The following is a 19,994-nucleotide window of genomic DNA, read 5'->3' on the forward strand; positions in this document are numbered from 1 at the left end:
AAGTAATTCCAACCACCGACAATTTTTACTTCTTACAAATGACAATGAATCTTGTGTATTTTATGTGTGCTCAGCTGCTCAGTCATGTCTGACTCTTTGCAACCCCATGGACTGTAGCCTACCAGGCTCCTCTTGTCCATGGAATTTTTCAGGCAAGAATGCTGGTGCTAAGTCGCTTCAGTTGAGTCTGACTCTTTACAACACTATGGAATGACTGTAGCCCAAGCCCACTAGGCTCCTCTGTCCATGGGATTCTCCAGGCAAAGAAACTGGAATAGGTTGCCATTTCCTCCCCTAGAGGATCTTCCAGGGGAGAATACTGGAGTGGGTTGTCATTTCCCAATACCAGGGATCTTCCCAACCCAGAGATCGAACCCATGTCTCTTGTGTTTCCTGCATTGGCAGACAGGTTCCTTGCTACTGCGCCACGTGGGAAGCCAAATTTTATTATATAATCATATACAATTAATAATGGGTCTGAAATATATATTTTATGTGATAATGAGGCTAATTATTCTATACCTAAGACACAAGAAACCAACTATTTATCTTTTTCTACCTTCTTCGTAATTTAAAGGCAAATTCAAAGACAAAAAATCAATTGTTAAAAATCTAGAAACAATATTTTTTTAGATAATATAACTTCTTTGAAAATTAGTCTCAGTTATGAAAGTGAAATTTGGAACTTCAAAACTAGATAGAAGCTTTGAATTTTATGTGTCTGTGAAAGAAGAACTGTGGAGGTTACAAAACATTCTTTAGAAGAGACAAAATTAAAATATATTTAATGTTTGTTAATTGCTTCAGTAATATTTTCAGGCAAAACATGTCTTCTTGACAACTATACAAGCCTTCTGAAATTGTTCTGCTCACAAATAAGGTGGTAAAATAGTCTGGATAAAAATCACAATCGTAAAGGTAAAGAACATTACATTAGGTGGGCTAGCAAAAATGGGTGGTACCTCAGGACGGCTGATGTCTATTAGACCATGGTGGTCAGTGTGTGTTTAAGTTACATTTGGGATGATTCTTGGAATCACTATAACTATCCCCTTAAACAATGAATACATATCTGCCTTCTGCTTTAATTGTAGAACTACCTGAAACATAATTACTAAATATATCTAGAATTATTCTTCCAAGATTCTAATAAATTCCCTATTAACTCAAAAGTTGATGTCAGATTTAAATTTTATTTAAATATAATCTTTGTATTCCCATATCCTTTGAGTTCCACAATCCATGATGGTTTAGGTCTGTTTATGCAAAGAATACTTTTAAAATTGTCTTTACACTAAAGATAATGAGAATGTTATTCCAGTCCACTTTAACTGTCTGTTAATTTTTATTTTTTAAATCACCGTGAATCAATGGTATTTTGGCTGATTACTTTTAAAATCACTATATATTTGAAAGTATTTGGCAATGTGCCCAGTGCTTTAAGTTTTGTTTTTGATACTTTTGATTCATTCTCCAATTTACTTACCTCTTTTCCAGCCTCATGTTTACCTCAGCACTAGAACACGTCATGTAAAACTAGCATAAATTATATAGTGCTGTTATTCTTTAAAAATCTGCATGGAAATGTACAACACTTCTGCAAGTGCCTTCAATCTTTATTCTTAATAATCACCACTTAAAATTGATTATAAGCTTGCCTTCACTTTAGAGTTTTATATATGTATATTATTGTTTAGAATATATGATCATACAGTTTCAGTTCTTTGAGAATTAGGATAATTATATTTTCTTGCATGTTTTGCAATGATATGCATTCATGAGAACCACAAAAATTAAGGCTACTACTCTTCCATAAAAAGTCTTGAATTTATGGCTCTATAATATTTTAGAGACTAGAAAAAGGAATAATTTCAAAAAATATATTCAAACATTAAGCTAATTATGAAACAGTTCAAAATACCTTCCAAAAAATTATAGACAGGCAGAATGAATATTCTGGACTTGTGGGTTTCTTAGGAAAATATACCAGTATGGGAACTCTATAAGCAGAGAGAAAATATCCCATTGACTCTAGATTATTAAATTATGCTGAAAATTGGAGTTTTAAAAATATCACACCAATTATCATGGCCAATTAAAATGCTTAAATATTTCATACTTCCTTGATTTTAAATAAAATTTGGAACTACCCATAATTAAAGATATAGAAAAAGTATTCCATTCTTAGTAGAATAACAAAAAGTCATGTAGATGTATGAAATGACTACTATTTTAAATATCACAAAAGGATGAGTTTATAAGTGACTCTTTAAGGAAATACTATAATAATTTAGGATTATAAAAATAAATAGTTCTACCATTAAAAGAAAATATTTTTACTTTATAGCCCACTTATGAAAAATACAAACTTTTTGATATTACAATTGTTAAATAGTGGAGCTCCTAAAATGTAGTGAAGGAAATTCAGTCCAAGTTTAAAAAATTGAGATTTGAAAGATCTAAAATGTATGCCCATATTTGAAGAAAAAACTATCCATTGTAACATGTACTGCATGACTGTATAAACTTCTCTGAGAAACCCTGCTAATACATGTAATTTACTAAACTTAAGAAGCAAGTTTTTTTAGCCTTACCCAATAGGCCTTGAAACAATAATTTCAACTTGAGGTTCTGATTTTGATTCTAAAATAATGTTGTAAACTTCTTCATTTGTAGCTCCCGGCAGGGGTTTACCATTCCATTCTAGAACTTCATCCCCTTGAATTTAAAAAAAAGGGTATTTTTTTACCTTATATATTCTGTTTATTTTTCTTATCTTTTCTTGTTTTTTTTTTTAACAAAAAAATGCAAAACATATACAAATAGTTTAATCGTCTAGGCTCCGCTCTTGAAAGCAAATTGATTGCCATATAATGTCAGCTAAATGGTTCTTTCTAAACACTTTTTTTGTTTTTTTCTTTCCCCCATAGAAGATTACTGGTCATTTGAAACAGTACAACACAAACTACCTTTATCTTTTGAGAAATATCAGAAATAATATAAAAATCATCTCATGCTATGGGATGGAATTAGCATAGCTCACTTGGCAACATCAAAAATAATAATTAGCAGCATGCCCTCCGTAATATAAATGTAGGCGGCTCTATACATGAGAGATTATTAAATGCTGCATAATCCTGCTTTACTTTTGGTAGAGATAGCAATTCACATTTGTTAGCATGAATTTTCCAACTGTAAGTCATGCTTCTTTGCCTTCTCCAGATGCACAGCAGAATAAAAATGCATGAAAGGATTGAATTCATACCCAGAGGGTAACGCAGGGAGCTATGGCAAAATTACAAAGCAAGCGGATGTAAAATTGTTGCATGACAGTCAACCTACTTCCAGATGGTCATACAGACACGTTCTATACATAATACATATCATGGTAATTAAGGTAAAGTTAGAAAATATTTTTAAATAAAAAAATATAATACATACTAAGTTGTTAAGTAACTGAAGATTCACTGAGGAGAGTAACACGGTATTAAAATAAAAGGACTAATCAATCACCTGCTATATTAACCAGAGCTTTGGCCAAAGACCATTTGGAAAAAAAAAAAAAAACACTTATTTTCATAAATATTTAGAGCAGTTTTAGTTCTCAAATGTCTCTGCAATGACCCTTGAATTGACAATAGAGGCTCAGCTGAAATATCCCAGCCGCAGGGATACTTTGAGGAGTCTCAGTTTTGTGTTTGTTTTTTGTATGCTTATTTTGCTGTTATCAGTTCCTGTAATACATCAGTAGCAAATGAAATATGTCTGTAATAAATGGATCAATATCATCATTATACATTTAAAGCTAATGACAAATGTGGAACTTTTTAGTTTTTAGTTATGCCTTTTAAAAAAGTAGATTTTTGCTTTGCTAGGTTTATTTTAAAATAATTCTTCTCCTTACCCCCAAGTGTTTGCTTACTCAAAAGTAAAAAGGCAAATATTTGAAAAGCATATAATGCTGTTTAGGTATGATAAAAGAGTATGGTTAGTACAAATAGTTAAATGACTTCTGATCATTTGACCTAAGATGTTAACTTGCAGTTTTTCAAACAGGAATGAATACACATCACTCTATTAAAAAAAAAAGGTAATACAATTTTAAAATATATTAGGAGTCTTTTAAATTTACCGACCAAAAAAAAAAAAAAAAAGAAGAAAGTTTACATCATGTGAATGTATGTGTGTGTCTGTATGCAAAACTATTTTCTAAAATAATAATTACCCTGATATTTTCTATTCTATTTTGTTCTATTTTTTTAAAATAATGAATGTAACCCATTAAATTAACTTTACTATCCAGTAATGTGCTGCAATCAACATTTTGCAAAAAACCTGCATTATAAAATTCTTCCTCTTATAGACAGCAATCTGACAGCACTACTTTTAATATAAAATTAATATATGTATTGATTTATTTACAAATCAAGAAGTCCTAAATTAGAAGGTGGTCTCCTTAAAACTATTTATGAAAGATAATGAGTAAACAAAGATGAAAAAGAGGCTTTCTTCTGTCTTTAAATTTGTTAGAGGAGAAATACAAAACTGAATCCCTTTAATAAAATGTTGTATGCAATGAGAGAAATCCATGTGAGGAACAGAAGGAGAGTCCGGCTGCACCAGGGAGGAGGGGACTAGTTACTGTTCAGGGGAAGTATCGGGAAACGCTTCACAATTAAGGCAACTTTAGAAGAGTTTTGAAGGATAGCAAGGACATCAACCGGCAGAGCCCAGGAACAGCAAAGCCACCGTGAGGAGGACAGGCACCTCCAGGTAAGGAAGGGGCGGGATTGTTAGCAGGAGGGCAGACTACAGAAGCTTCAACCCGAGCAGAAGGTGCCTGAGGGACGATGGAGGGACTAAACAAGGGCAGTGTCTGCGACCCCATCATCCAGCAGCGGGCAAGGACTGACAGGAACAGCAACAGGAAGAGCTACTGCAGATTAAGGCAAGACTGCAGACGCTGAACAAATGTCATGCTAAACAAACAAACCAGTTTTACAGACTAACACTGTTTATATGTAAACAGAAGGAAAACAGTTCCTAAATAACCTTGTAAGTCAAACAGAATATACTGTCTAATTTTCAAGCACATCAATTGCTTCAAGTGAAAACTACATTTATATGTTTTACAGTTATTTAAGTAGAGCTTCTAACATTTTAGTTTTAAGTTTCTCAGACTCTAGGCACATAAGAGGGTTAAATAAGTGACATTAATCACTAAGGGATATATATGCAAAGAAAACCTGACTTTCTTAAGTAACTGTCTATTAAAAAAAACACAAAAATCAAAAAAAAGTCATGTTTAGAATCTGATCTGCAAATTCAGATTTCTGTAGTCAAAGTTATCTTACACTTGAGTAGACAACAAGTGATTCTTATAACGTTTCAACTCTTCAAGTCCCTCAACAAGCGGAATCGGTTTAATGACACTCCTGATTGAGCTATGTTCTTATAGAATCATAATGGTCCCTGATGAGAAATAACAGAGGACAGTACACATCTTCAAAGCTGTGGATATAGCAGATGGAGGAAAACCTCTCATTTGGATATTCCCTCTATGCAATACCTGGAGAACACGTCCCTAGCAAATAAAAAATCTGAATGATTTTGAACTGACACGCTCATAATCAGTTACAGCAAAAATGTCCTTAATAGAGTATTTTTCTAAAGGTTCCAATAATTATAACCTTAAGGTATAAAAACTGAAAAGAATAGTCCAGAAATGTTCTCTTTCCACATGCTATGGGTTATTAATCCTCACTTTGACAGGTCAGCTTACTCCGTTTTCTTTATGATTGTCTGGCAAATGGGTAAGCAAATACTCTCACCAAAAGATTTCTACTAAACTCTGAAGTACAGCAAACTGGAAAAAAATATGTTTATATGGCTTTTACTAAATGAAAAATAAAAGATTTATCAAAAATAAATTTTAAAGTATGTTGCTACTAAGTATGGCACATTTCAACATGTAAATGATGTTATTATATCATATTAAGTTTACCAAGTAACAAAATGTAAATTTCCAAATACCAAGAAGTAGCATATCTGCATGAATACGACAATATATGTCACATTAAAATTAACAAATAATATATGATCTCTATAAGAAATGTGATTGTGATTATATTTTACTAAAAACTCCAGTAATGAATAAGTGTTTTGGGACCATTCGGAAAAACTTTAGTAATTACTATGACTTATAAAATAAAGGGCTAAACTCTGACATTATTTTTTTCACAGGCTTAACTGTTTCAGACTTTTGTGGCAACATTATGCAGCCATATACAAAAATTAGTAATCCTTTGGCATTTTGCATCTATTTATTGTCACATAAAGGCAAAGATCTGATTCATTCTCTCCAAACTGCTATTCACGTATAGTTGTCTATTATGACAATCAATTAAATATTCATATCCGGAAAAATATCTGTATGCCTGCATGAAAACTGGTTGTTTACTTAACGGGCATACGTAACTTACCCAAAATTGAAAACCACCAACTCATGCATAGAGTACATATGACTTAGATATTAAAAGAGGAACTTTACCTGCTCTCAAGTGTCCAACCACATCTGCAAGGCTACCCTTCTTTACTTTGGTGATGAAGGCACCAAGGCGTCCTAAGTCAGTCATTTTTCCTCCAACAACCTGGATAATTATACATTTGTAAGTTCCCAAGACTCACGCTGAAACAAAAGTCTCTTCGTTTGGGGAATTATTCCTACATATTTTGTGATATGTTTAGAATTGAATGTAGGAACGAAAATGAAGTGAAATCTACTTTTGGTTAAGGGGGACTGCAGCATAGTAGCAACAAGAACTTACCCCACTGCATGTGAGATAATGTGTCCTAAGGAAGTTTATATACTGGTTCATTGTACCAACCTAACACAAAAGGGTGTCTGGGACAATGTGCCCCTAAGAATACACGATGTCCCCTTTCACCATCAGACAACAGGTGTTTGACACTTTACTAATAATGGAGTTCATTTTTCTTTATCTAAATTCACTTGAATTTCTATAATCGACCATGGTCCATTGTAACATGGGAACTTGATCCTTTTCACATATTTTTAGTCTAAGACAAAGACTGAGGATTTAAAATTTAAACCAAGAACAGACCACTTTGGGGAAGCAGTTCACCATGGTGCAGAGTAACAGCCTAAGTTTGTCACATCTTCTGAACACCTGAATGACCTTCTCATCTGATATACATAGAGGATCCAACCTGAGTCTCCAAGGCTGAGTTATATCACTGAATGGTTAACATGCTCACCTGGATTTTCCTCAATAACTAAAATTAAACATATCTGAAAGGTTCTCAGTTTAATTTCTCCCAATGCAGGGGCTCAATCCATATGATTAAAAATGGGAGGGGTATCATCAAAAGTTGAAGTTGATCAATAGGGACATGGCCAATAGTGGAGGTGATCAGAATTGGTTCATAGCAAGAGAATTAATGATAATAATCAATAAAGAGACATTAGCTGAAAAAAAAAGTTTTTAGTTGGATTCATAGGCAATGGTTTTAAAGAGATCAAACTATTACCCAACTATACAACACAATTTCTTGGTAAATAATCATTTTAAAGGAACATTTATGAATGTTTATGAAAGCAAATAAAACCACGTGACACCATTCATACACATTACACACAATAAAACAAAATGTATATATATATATATTTTTTCTTGCCAAACAAAATATTTGTAATTTTTAGTTTCTTTTTTATCTGTTAGAAGTCAGTTAATATTCTTAAAGGTACATTTTACTCTTTGGGTATAAATTCTGTTGCACTTAGGAAATGATCTCTTCAGTGGTCTTTGAGGTTGCTTGTCAAAATATAATAAAATTATGAGGTTCATATTATCTAATGTTACTACTTGCCATTAAAACCACTTTAATGTAAAAACAGTCCTTAAACTTTATATTCAGAGGAAAATTCTACTATTTTTCTACATTTTATTGCAGTTTTCCTACATATCTGTATTCCATTTTAACAAAATGAGTTTAAAATACTACCCAGATAAAGGTACTAAATACACCATAAGCCATCAATATATTAACAAGATATATTTACTAGAAGAACTTTTTTCTGAAGAGGAGAAGATGACCACTGTCAGAAACTTTGTTGAATGCAGTCACACTTTAATTGATCATTTAAGAAACATTATAAACCAGGATACTTACTTTCAGACCCAGTAATGCACCTGATTCTTTGGGCATGGTTGTTCTCTTATTAAGAATAACACGTCCAATTAATCGATCCCCTTCTTTAGAAGGCTGCCACGTTACAGGATGCTATTAAAACATGAACAAAGTTAAGAAGATAAACCAGCTATTCTCTTTCCTATACACACATAATTACTGGCTGTAGTATGATGCAATTTCCTCAGTTAAGGACACTCTGAGGGGATTCCTTATTCTCGTGGGCTCTATCCTTGGCTTATAACAATTTTCATTTACAGTTGTAATTTTTTCGAAATAGGCACTTATTATACTACATCATTCTAAAAAGTCAGAAACTAAGTACCTCTCCAAAATACAGCTCTGAAATGAAATGAAATGAAATATTAAAATGTATCTTCTGATATCAGTCAAGTCGATTCTGTATTATGAGTTGTCAGTAATGTTAAGCAAATAATATCTCATTTACACATAGCCATTACTTAACACTTGCTTTTACTACTTTAAAATTTGTTTGAAGTATTATTCAGTGCTAACTTATTTTTCTTCAAAACTGTACTGTCTTAAATGAAATCAGTATTTTCTTTCATAAGATATATAATGAAGCAGAATAAGGTTACTGTCTATCACATATCAGCAAGGGATGATGAATGGCCTACATCTTCCCCGAGCTCCCAAATCTCCCTCTCCGGATGCTCACCGAGCTAATAGGTGATGTTTCCCGGCTATGCCATGTGGCGGGATCCAGCCAGTAATAATCCAAGTCACCTGCACAGTAGGGAGAGAGGAAAAGTGCAATGGCTTTGAAGTGGAGAAGGAACACCTTAGGTGCAACTTCCTCAATCTATGAAGTGTTAATAAGTTTCATGATCTCAGGTGTGTGCATCTCAGATTGTACACATCTGCGCTGCACAGGCTGTGACCTGCACCCCCAGAATGAGTGTGTGTCACAAACGCATATTGTCCTAGAGGAGGGTTATCTTTCCTCTCAGCCTAGAAACACATAACAAGTACAGAAAGAACTAGGTTATCCCGCACTACCCCTCAAAGGACTACCCACGCCAAGACACAGACTGTCATGAGTAATACTGGCTAAAATTGTATTCACTGCACTGAGATGAGTATTAGAATTTAGTGTCCCTTCTTCAACTCTTCTGAACTACATCATTTTTCAAAATTATTCTCTAGTCTCTATAACTGGACACACAGTTTTAGGACATTTTTGGAAAAGCGATGTGAAAGTTAAAGATCAAAAAAAAAACTTTTAGCAAAAGAGTACATACAACTGACAGAGTAGTCACTTTTACTAAATCTAAAAAAGACTTTAAAAATTCTAACTTTTTGAACATGGATTTATGAACATTTACTTTGGATTTTTTTGGTTTAAACATATAGTGTGAAAGAAAGCATTTGAGGAAAAAAAAAAGAAGAAGAAGAAGAAAAATCAGCACAAAGCAGCAGAGCTGTAAGTATCCGCATAGGAAGAAAGTCCAAAGTGGGTAACCGTGTGAGAATTAATGACCTTTAACATTTTAAACATCAGGTTAAATCAATGAAAAAGTTTCTCCTCATGGATGTTGACAGAGAAAAATACTAGGAGAGTGAGTAAAGCATGCCAGTTAAGAGTGAGATGTCCAGCTCACTGTTAAGAAAATGTTTGGACGCTGTCTGTGAAGGTCATAAATAAAGAATTTTATGTAGATGACAGATATGACAGACATAATAAGCATGATAAAAGAAATATGACAGAAACAGAAAAAAAAGTTTAAAATGTGGAGGCACAAAACTGCGTGCATTTCAGTTTTGTAGTAGCTGCCTCTTTTCCTTTTACATAATGTGTTAGGAAAGTGGGAGAGTGTTATATATACTACAATAAACAATGTTTTTCAAATACGGCATGTAAATAACTAGCAATATATTCTATGAAGCCGTATTCTGTTAAAATTTACTCCACATGGAGTCTGTATCCCTTCCAAAATCACCAAGTTTAAAAGCTGTACATGAATTTGTAACTAGCTCAAATATTCTTCTGGATGGTCTTAGGGAATGGAATATAAGACCATATTTTTACTGTTCATGAAACTTCATATTTTAAAGTTTAAATATATTTCACTAAAGCTTTTTCATCTTTAATAGTATGACACCATTCCTCTTGAAAGAAAAACTATCTATAATAAAAATAAAATTAAAATTACTACTAAGCAGTAACTTCAAATATTCAAAAGATTATCTCAATTCATAAAGCTTTCTCCCAAAAATTTCACATACCAAGTAATAAGGCTGATGACTTCTCAAATTCTGATTCACTCTGAAATACTGTGACAAATTAATAGACTTACTGAGATATGCTTGGGGCTTAAAGAAAAAAATAATTAGTCATTAAGTTGGAAGCTGCTTTGAGAAATCTTTAAGGATACAGGAATGACAAAAATCCTCACTATTCTAAAGGCTACAGGGAAACAGTTCATTGCATCCTTCAGGAATTGATCTTAGAAACCAGAATGCCTGGGCCCTTCTCTGTCTCTCCCTCCAAATCCTTATATGGACTTAAACATTGTTTCACTCACCTTTTCCTGAGCAAATCTGGATATTTGTATCTGGTGAATGTCTGTTGTGCAAAAATGGCTCCTTATATGCAGTCAAAAGCTAATGTTTCTGGTATAATTCAGTAATGACACTGAATACACTTTATTATGAAAAGACTGCTTTCGGGCAATGGTTTCCTATCAGGTATCAACTGTGTAGGGAAATGATCGTGAATAAAGAGACACAGATGTGTATAACGGACTTTTGGACTCAGAGGGAGAGGGAGAGGGTGGGATGATTTGGGAGAATGGTATTCTAACATGTATACTATCATGTGAATTGAATCGCCAGTCTATGTCTGACACAGGATGCAGCATGCTTGGGGCTGGTGCATGGGGATGACCCAGAAAGATGTTATGGGGAGGGAGGTGGGAGGGGGATTCATGTTTGGGAATGCATGTAAGAATTAAAGATTTTAAAATTTAAAAAATAAAAAACTAAAAAAAATAAAATAAAATAAAATAAAATATTCAAAAAAAAAAAAGAGTCTAATTTAATTGGCTTAACCTCAGATACGCAGATGACACCAGCCTTATGGCAGAAAGCGAAGAACTAAAGAGCCTCTTGATGAAAGTGAAAGAGGAGAGTGAAAAAGTTGGCTTAAAACTCAACATTCAGAAAACTAAGATCATGGCATCCAGTCCCATCACTTCATGGCAAATACACTGGGAAACAATGGAAACAGTGAGAGTCTTTACTTTTTTAGGCTTCAAAATCACTGTAGTTGGTGACAGCAGCCAAGAAATTATTAGACGCTTGCTCCTTGGAAGAAAAGTTATGACCAACATAGACAGCATATTAAAAAGCAGAGACGTTACTTTGCCGACAAAGGTCCATCTAGTCAAAGCTATTGTTTTTCCAGTAGTCATGTATGGATGTGAGAGTTGGACTATAAAGAAAGCTGAGTGCCGAAGAATTACTGCTTTTGAACTGTTGTGTTAGAGAAGGTTCTTGAGAGTCCCCTGGACTGCAAGGAGATTCAACCAGCCCATCCTAAAGGAAATCAGTCCTGAATATTCATTGGAAGGACTGATGCTGAAGCTGAAACTCCAACACTTTGGCCACCTGATGCAAAAAAACTGACTCATTCAAAAAGACCCTAATGCTGGGAAAGATTGAGGGTGGGAGGAAAAGGGGACAACAGAGGATGAGATGGTTGGATGGCACCACCGAATAGATGGACATGAATTTGAGTAAAGTCCGGGAGTTGTTGATGGACAGGGAGGCCAGGCATACTGCGGTCCATGGGGTCACAAAGAATCAGACCTGACTAAGCGACTAAAGTGAACTGAGCTACAACACATGCATGTATGTACATAGGTATGTATATATGTTTTTCCAGGCCATTCAGGTGTGCGGCCGGCACATTAACGCTCATTTGGACGGAATAGATTTTGCAGCTTTGGAAACTCTGCTTTTCAATTCTGGCAAGCGACTAAAAATGACTAACATAAATCTAAAGAACACATTAAGTACTGCAGTATACACTAATAGTTGCACTTATTTTAGTACACGAATATACTTCCCTCACATTCTGAAAGTTTTAACAGCTTTCTTAGCATGGATTTCATCACCACACATTAAAATACAACAGTTTTGCTTAAACATTTATTAAAAATATATTCTAAAATCTAAATATGTTGTTTTAAACTATATGTGCTTCATCTTTCCATGCATTATGAAGCTGTAAATATATCACTGACTTTTAAGTACTCTAATTTGTCTTTATAAGACATTTATCTATTATTAATAAAAGTGACATTCGACAAAACTCCCTCCTAAAATATTCAGACTAGAATTTCATTAATATAAAACATTTTTCTTAATGAAATTTCCTAATAGGTGATTAAAGATATTGACTGCCAGTGGCATAACTACAAAATGATAAATTCATGGCATTTGCTTATGGAATTGACACAAAAGCATCCTCGTTTTAATGTTCAATGTAACTGTAAAGGAGTAAATTTAGTATTATCATTAATTTTGATCCAGGAAATTGATGCTTCAGTCTAAAGAAATGGCTGAAATTCATAAATATCCATGTTCAATGAAGTCTTATAATTTGATTAATTTTTGTGAAAACATTAAAAACAGTTTTATCTTATCCCTTGTTGAAAAAGGAGGTTAATTAAACTTCATAAGTAGGCACACAGCTTTCACTGCATACAAAAAAAGTCAGCTAGTGACTGCAAGGAGAACAAACCAGTCAATCCTAAAAGATATTGGTCCTGAATATTCACTGGAAGGACTTATGCTGATGCTGAAGCTGAAGCTCCAATATTTTGGCCACCCGATGTGAAGAACTGACTCATTAGAAAAGACCCTGATGCTGGGAAAGATTGAAGGCAGGTTGAGAAGAGGATGACAGAGGATGAGATGGTTGGTTGGCATCACCGACTTGCTGGACATGAGTTTGAGCAAGCCGGGAATTGGTGATGGACAGGGAAGCCTGGCCTGCTGCAGTCCATGGGGTTGCAGGGTTGGAACACGAACTGAGCAAATGAACTGAGTGACATATGGGCTTCCCTAGTGGCTCAGTTGGTAAAGAATCTGCCTGCAGTGCAGGAGACCTGGGTTTAATCCCTGGCTTGGGAAGATGCCCTGGAGGAGGGCATGACAACCCACTCCAATATTCTTGCCTGGAGAATCCCCATGGACAGAGGAGCCTGGCGGGCTACAGTACATGGGATCACACAGAGTTGGACACAACTGAGTGACTAAGCATAGCACAGCACAGTGACATATGAGCTTTCTGAAAAGAGATCTTGCTTTTCCTAAACCCAGGTTATTATGGCAAGAGTATATAACAGTGCATCAACATACATGTCTATGATTTAAATGTTTGCATCTTGTGATAGCTAATTTCAAAGCACAAGAGATTTCAGTAAGACCAATCAAAAGCAATGAACAAAAACACTTTCTAAATAATACATATGCATGGTTGCATGTATATGAATATACTAAAACTGTAAGGAGAAAATCATACATAACTTCACACATTAAATATCTACTTAAAAACTCACATAACAAATTTACTTGATCAAGTTGAAGGTCTAACTAATGTTCAAGTAGTAAAAGAAAGAGTATCAACATCAAACCCCTGAAGCATTAGAAAATGTGGACTTCTCCATCACCAGAAGACACAGATAGTGTATTTTTAACATCATTATAATGGATGATAATAAAAGATGGGACTAAATCAATTACAAGATAGACTCACAGTAAGTCTGAACAATACATATCCATAACTTTGCTACTTATTATCTAAAAATAAATGGATTGTTCTTCCTACATAGAACATATTGTACCATTCAAAACCATTACAAAAATCACGGACCAAAATCAGAAGAACAAGTCTTCCCAGAGGTTTCGTATAATTCTTTAAATTTTTCCTCTTTTATGTTTACACTCTATGGTAGGGCATGTGTGGAGACCCAATGAAACTATTAATAAATGAATCCTAATGTACTTTATTATAGCACAGCACTAGACAAATTAAAATGTCTTAATATGTTAATTTAAATTTAATTAATTTAAATAATTTTTATTTCTTTAATTAAAATATATCACATTTATTACATATCTATACACAGTGTATACATAAAAGCCAACTCAGTTATAAGAATTATATTTTAATTTAAGACAAAGCAAGGTATTTTTAATACTACATACCATGATCAGCATGTAAATTAGTAAATATTGCTAAATTGCTATAGTTATGATATAATAGAGTCATATATCCATTTTATTGATTTTAATACATTACAAGGACATTCTTTTCATAAACAGGAAATAAGCTGTGAAGTCTAAGAATGGAGGAAAAAACTTAACTTCTGATTGATATAACAAAAATGCTTGAAATAGTTTCCTTATATTTTAGAAGGTTGTATGCCTTCCAAGGGCAAATGTGTTCACTCTCACTCTAAGTTATATACAATAATGGAGCTAACTGTACAATCACTCAATAAAAATGTGTTATACAACAGAATGCCAGAAAGCCTAACCTCGCCTCAGTTACTTTTAACAATTCAGGAGAAGAAACAAATATTACTTAAAGAGACTTAGCATCTAGGCATTAAAATAAAATTGGAACATGTCCTTGTTAACTTTACTGATTAACCAAATAACCTGTGAAAAAAATAGAGAATTTCTACACAAATGCAAAATCAGCAAACTGTCATTCATGACTGGAACCCTGATAGTCTAAGCTCCTAGTAGAGTAAAAGTATTGATCTACAAACACTTTCTGGTGACTTCATTCAAATTCCACCATGTCCACTGCACAATCTGATGGCAAATATTGTGTAATTAAGTAGCAAATTTATGTCCCTTGAATGCAAGGCCTGAGGCAGGGCTGGAGGCATCTCTAAACTATTGGTATTTAGCAGAAATAACTTCAGTAATTCTAAGTAACTGAATTGTCTGGTGCTGACCCAAAACACACTCAGAAACTGTCAGTCTTCGGAAGAATTATATTCAGTCAGTTCAGTTCACTCCCTCAGTCGTGTCCAACTCTTTGCAACCCCTGTTCATTGACAGCAGGCCTCCCTGTCCTTCACCATCATCCAGAGCTTACTCAAACTCATGTCCACTGAGTTGATGATGCCATCCAACCATCTCATCCTCTGTCGTCCCCTTCTCCTCCTGCCTTCAATCTTTCCCAGCATCAGGGTCTTTTCCAAGGAGTCAGTTCTTCACATCAGGTGGCCAAAGTATTGGAGTTTCAGCTTTAACATCAGTCCTTCCAAAGAATATTCAGGACTGATTTCCTTTGGGACGGACTGGATGGATCTTTGTTAGAGTCCAAGGCATCTCAAGAGTCTTCTCCAGCACCACAGTTCAAAAGCATCAATTCTTCGGTGCTCAGCTTTTTTTTATAGTCCAATTCTCACATCCATACATGACTACTGGAAAAACCATAGCTTTGACTAGACAGACCCTTGCTGGCAAAGCAATGTCTCTGCTTTTAATACGCTATATAGGTTGGTCATAGATTTTCCTCCAAGAAGCAAGTGTCTTTTAATTTCATGACTGCAGTCACCATCGGCAGTGATTTTGGAGCCCAAGAAAATAAAGTCTGATGCTTTTTCCATTGTTTTCTCATCTATTTGCCAAGAAGTGATTGGCCTGGATGCCATGATCCTAGTTTTGGAATGCTGAATTATAAGCAAGCTTTTTCACTCTCCTCTTTCACGTTCATCAAGAGGCTCTTTAGTTCCTCTTCACTTTCGGACATAAAGGTTATCACTTGAGTATCTGAGGTTATTGATATTTCTCCTAATCTTGATTCCAGCTTCTGCTTCAACCAACCCAGCATTTTGTATGATGTACTCTGCAAGTCAGGGGTGGCAGCTGAGAGTGTCAGGTTAGACAGTGCAGGAGCAGCCGAGAGAAGTTACCCCACATCCGAGGCCAAAGACGGCGGCTGGGAGGAGCTACCCCACACCCGAGGCCAGGGGCAGGAGCCGGGAGGAGCAACCCAATGTCCAAGGAGCGGTGGCTGTGCAGGCACAGGAGGACCTAGAGGAGCTATTCCACGTTCAAGGCCAGGAGGTGCAGCAGTGAGGAGATACCCCTTGTCCAAGGTAAGAGAAGCCCAAGTAAGATGGTAGGTGTTGCAAGAGGGCAGATACACTGAAACCATAATCACAGAAAACTAATCAATCTAATCACACTTGTCTAACTCAATGAAACTAAGCCATGCCCGTGGGGCCACCTAAGACAGGCAGGTCATGGTGGAGAGGTCTGAGAGAATGTGGTCCACTGGAGAAAGGAATGGCAAACCACTTCTGTATTCTTGCCTTGAGAACCCCATGAACGGTATGAAAAGCCAAAATGATAGGATACTGAAAGAGGAACTCCCCAGGTCAGTAGGTGCCCAGCACACTACTGGAGATCAGTGGAGAAATAACTCCACAAAGAATGAAGGGATGGAGCCAAAGCAAAAACAATACCCAGTTGTGGATGTGACTGGTGATAGAAGAAAGGTCTGATGCTATAAAGAGCAATGTTGCATAGGAACCTGGAATGTCAGGTCCATGAATCAAGGCAAATTGGAAGTGGTCAAACACATGGCAAGAGTGAACATCGACATTCTAGGAATCAGCAAACTAAAATGGACTGGAATGGGTGAATTTAACTCAGATGACCATTATATCTACTACTGTGGACAGGAATCCCTTAGAAGAAATGGAGTCGCTAGCATAGTCAACAGAAGAGTCTGAAATGCAGTACTTGGATGCAATCTCAAAAAAGACAGAATGATCTCTGTTCATTTCCAAGGCAAACCATTCAATATCACAGTAATCCAAGTCTATGCCCCAACCAGTAACACTGAAGAAGCTGAAGTTGAGCGGTTCTGTGAAGACCTACAAGACCTTTTAGAACTACACTCAAAAAAGATGTCCTTTTCATTATATGGGACTGCAATGCAAAAGTAGGAAGTCAAGAAACACCTGGAGTAACAGGCAAATTTGGCCTTGGAATATGGAATGAAGCAGGGTAAAGACTAATAGAGTTTTGCCAAGAAAATGCACTGGTCATAGCAAACACCCTCTTCCAACAACACAAGAGAAGACTCTACACATGGACATCACCAGATGCTCAACACCGAAATCAGATTAATTATATTTTTTGCAGCCAAGTGGAGAAGCTCTATACACTCAACAAAAACAAGACCAGGAGCTGACTGTGGCTCAGATCATGTACTCATTACTGCCAAATTCAGACTTACAAGGAAGAAAGTAGGGAAAACCACTAGACCATTCAGGTATGACCTAAATCAAATCCCTTATGATTATACAGTGGAAGTGAGAAATAGATTTAAGGGCCTAGATCTGATAGATAGAGTGCCTGATCAACTATGGACGGAGATTCGTGACATTGTACAGAAGACAGGGATCAAGACCATCCTCATGGAAAAGAAATGCAAAAAAGAAAAATGGCTGTCTGGGGAGGCCTTACAAATAGCTGTGAAAAGACGAGAAGTGAAAAGCAAAGGAGAAAAGGAAAGATATAAGCATCTGAAGGCAGAGTTCCAAAGAATAGCAAGGAGAGATAAGAAAGCCTTCTTCAGCGATCAATGCAAAGAAATAGAGGAAAACAACAGAATGGGAAAGACTAGAGATCTCTTCAAGAAAATTAGAGATACCAAGGGAACATTTCACGCAAAGATCGGCTTGATAAAGGACAGAAATGGTATGGACTTAACAGAAGCAGAAGATATTAAGAAGAGGTGGCAAGAATACACAGAAGAACTGTAGAAAAAAAGATCTTCACGACCCAGATAATCATGATGGTGTGATCACTCATCTAGAGCCAGACATCCTGGAATGTGAGTCAAGTGGGCCTTAGAAAGCATCACTACGAACAAAACTAGTGGAGGTGATGGAATTCCAGTGGAGCTGTTTCAAATCCTGAAAGATGATGCTGTGAAAGTGCTGCACTCAATATGCCAGCAAATTTGGAAAACTCAGCAGTGGCCACAGGACTGGAAAAGGTCAGTTTTCATTCCACTCCCAAAGAAAGGCAATGCCAAAGAATGCTCAAACTACCACACAATTGCGCTCATCTCACACGCTGGTAAAGTAATGCTCAAAATTCTCCAAACTAGGCTTCAGCAATATGTGAACCATGAACTTCCTGATGTTCAAGCTGGTTTTACAAAAGGCAAAGGAACCAGAGATCAAATTGCCAACATCCACTGGATCATGGAAAAAGCAAGAGAGTTTCAGAAAACCTTCTATTTCTGCTTTATTGACTATGCCAAAGCCTTTGACTGTGTGGATCACAATAAACTGTAGAAAATTCTGAAAGAGATGAGACTACCAGACCACCTGACCTGCCTCTTGAGAAACCTGGATGCAGGTCAGGAAACAATAGTTAGAACTGTACATGGAACAACAGACTGGTTCCAAATAGGGAAAGGAATACATCAAGGTTGTATATTGTCACCCTGCTTATTTAACTTAGATGCAGAGTACATCATGAGAAACGCTGTGCTGGAAGAAGCACAAGCTGGAATCAAGATTGCTGGGAGAAATATCAATAACCTCAGATATGGAGATGATACCACCCTTATGGCAGAAAGTGAAGAGGAACTAAAACGCCTCTTGATGAAAGTGAAAGTGGAGAGTGAAAATGTTGGCTTGAAGCTCAACATTCAGAAAACGAAGATCATGGCATCTGGTCCCATCACTTTATGGCAAATAGATGGGGAAACAGTGGAAACAGTGCCAGACGTTATTTTTGGGGGCTCCCAAATCACTGCAGATAGTGACTGCAGCCATAAAATTAAAAGACGCTTACTCCTTGGAAGAAAAGTTATGACCAACCTAGACAGCATGTTCAAAAGCAGAGACATTATTTTGCCAACAAGGGTCCGTCTAGTCAAGGGTATGGTTTTTCCAGTGATCATGTATGGATGTGAGAGCTGGACTGGGAATAAAGCTGAGCACTGAAGAATTGATGCTTTTGAACTGTGGTGTTGGAGAAGACTTTTGAGAGTCCCTTGGACTGCAAGGAGATCCAACCAGTTCATCCTGAAGATCAGCCCTGGAATTTCTTTGGAAGGAATGATGCTAAAGCTGAAACTCCAGTACTTTGGCCACCTCATGTGAAGAGTTGACTCATTGGAAAAGACTCTGATGCTGGGAGGGGTTGGGGGCAGGAGGAGAAGAGGACGACAGAGGATGAGATGGCTGGATGGCATCACGGACTCAATGGACGTGAGTCTGAGTGAACTGCCGGAGTTAGTGATGGACAGGGAGGCCTGGCATGCTGCGATTCATGGGATCGCAAAGAGTCGGACACAACTGAGCGACTGAATTGAAATGACTCTGCATATAGGCTAAAAAAGCAGGGTGACAATATACAGCCTTGACGTACTCCTTTCCCAATTTGGAACCAGGCCATTGTTCCATATCCAGTTCTAACTGTTCCTTCTTGAACTGAATACAGATTTCTTAGGAGGCAGGTAAGATGGTCTGGTATTCCCATCTCTTGAAGAATTTTCAACAGTTTGTTGTGATCTACACAGTCATTCAAAAAACTAAGATCATGGCATCCTACCCCATCAACTCATGGCAAACAGATGGGGAAACAATGGAAACAGCGTCATACTTTATTTTGGGGGGCTCCAAAATCACTGCAGATGGTGACTGCAGCCATGAAATTAAGATGCTTGTTCCCTGGAAGAAAATTTATGACTAACATAGACA

General features: G+C 36.2%; 1 protein-coding gene across 25 annotated transcripts in view; it reads right to left on the minus strand.

The window, feature by feature from the left end:
- RIMS1 (regulating synaptic membrane exocytosis 1) overlaps positions 1-19,994 on the minus strand; it is a 244,073-nt gene that overhangs the window by 177,079 nt on the left and 47,000 nt on the right. For all 25 annotated transcript variants that reach the window (XM_070292523.1, XM_069599446.2, XM_069599471.1 and 22 more), the window contains 4 exons: positions 8,891-8,958; positions 8,194-8,304; positions 6,551-6,650; positions 2,595-2,718 (listed from right to left, as the gene is read on the minus strand). In XM_070292523.1, the coding sequence (XP_070148624.1) occupies positions 2,595-2,718; positions 6,551-6,650; positions 8,194-8,304; positions 8,891-8,958 (403 nt within the window). Of the gene's footprint in view, positions 1-2,594; positions 2,719-6,550; positions 6,651-8,193; positions 8,305-8,890; positions 8,959-19,994 lie in introns of those variants that run through there.

This window comes from Ovis canadensis, chromosome 9, assembly GCF_042477335.2.
Source record: "Ovis canadensis isolate MfBH-ARS-UI-01 breed Bighorn chromosome 9, ARS-UI_OviCan_v2, whole genome shotgun sequence".
NCBI classification, from domain to species: domain Eukaryota; kingdom Metazoa; phylum Chordata; class Mammalia; order Artiodactyla; family Bovidae; genus Ovis; species Ovis canadensis.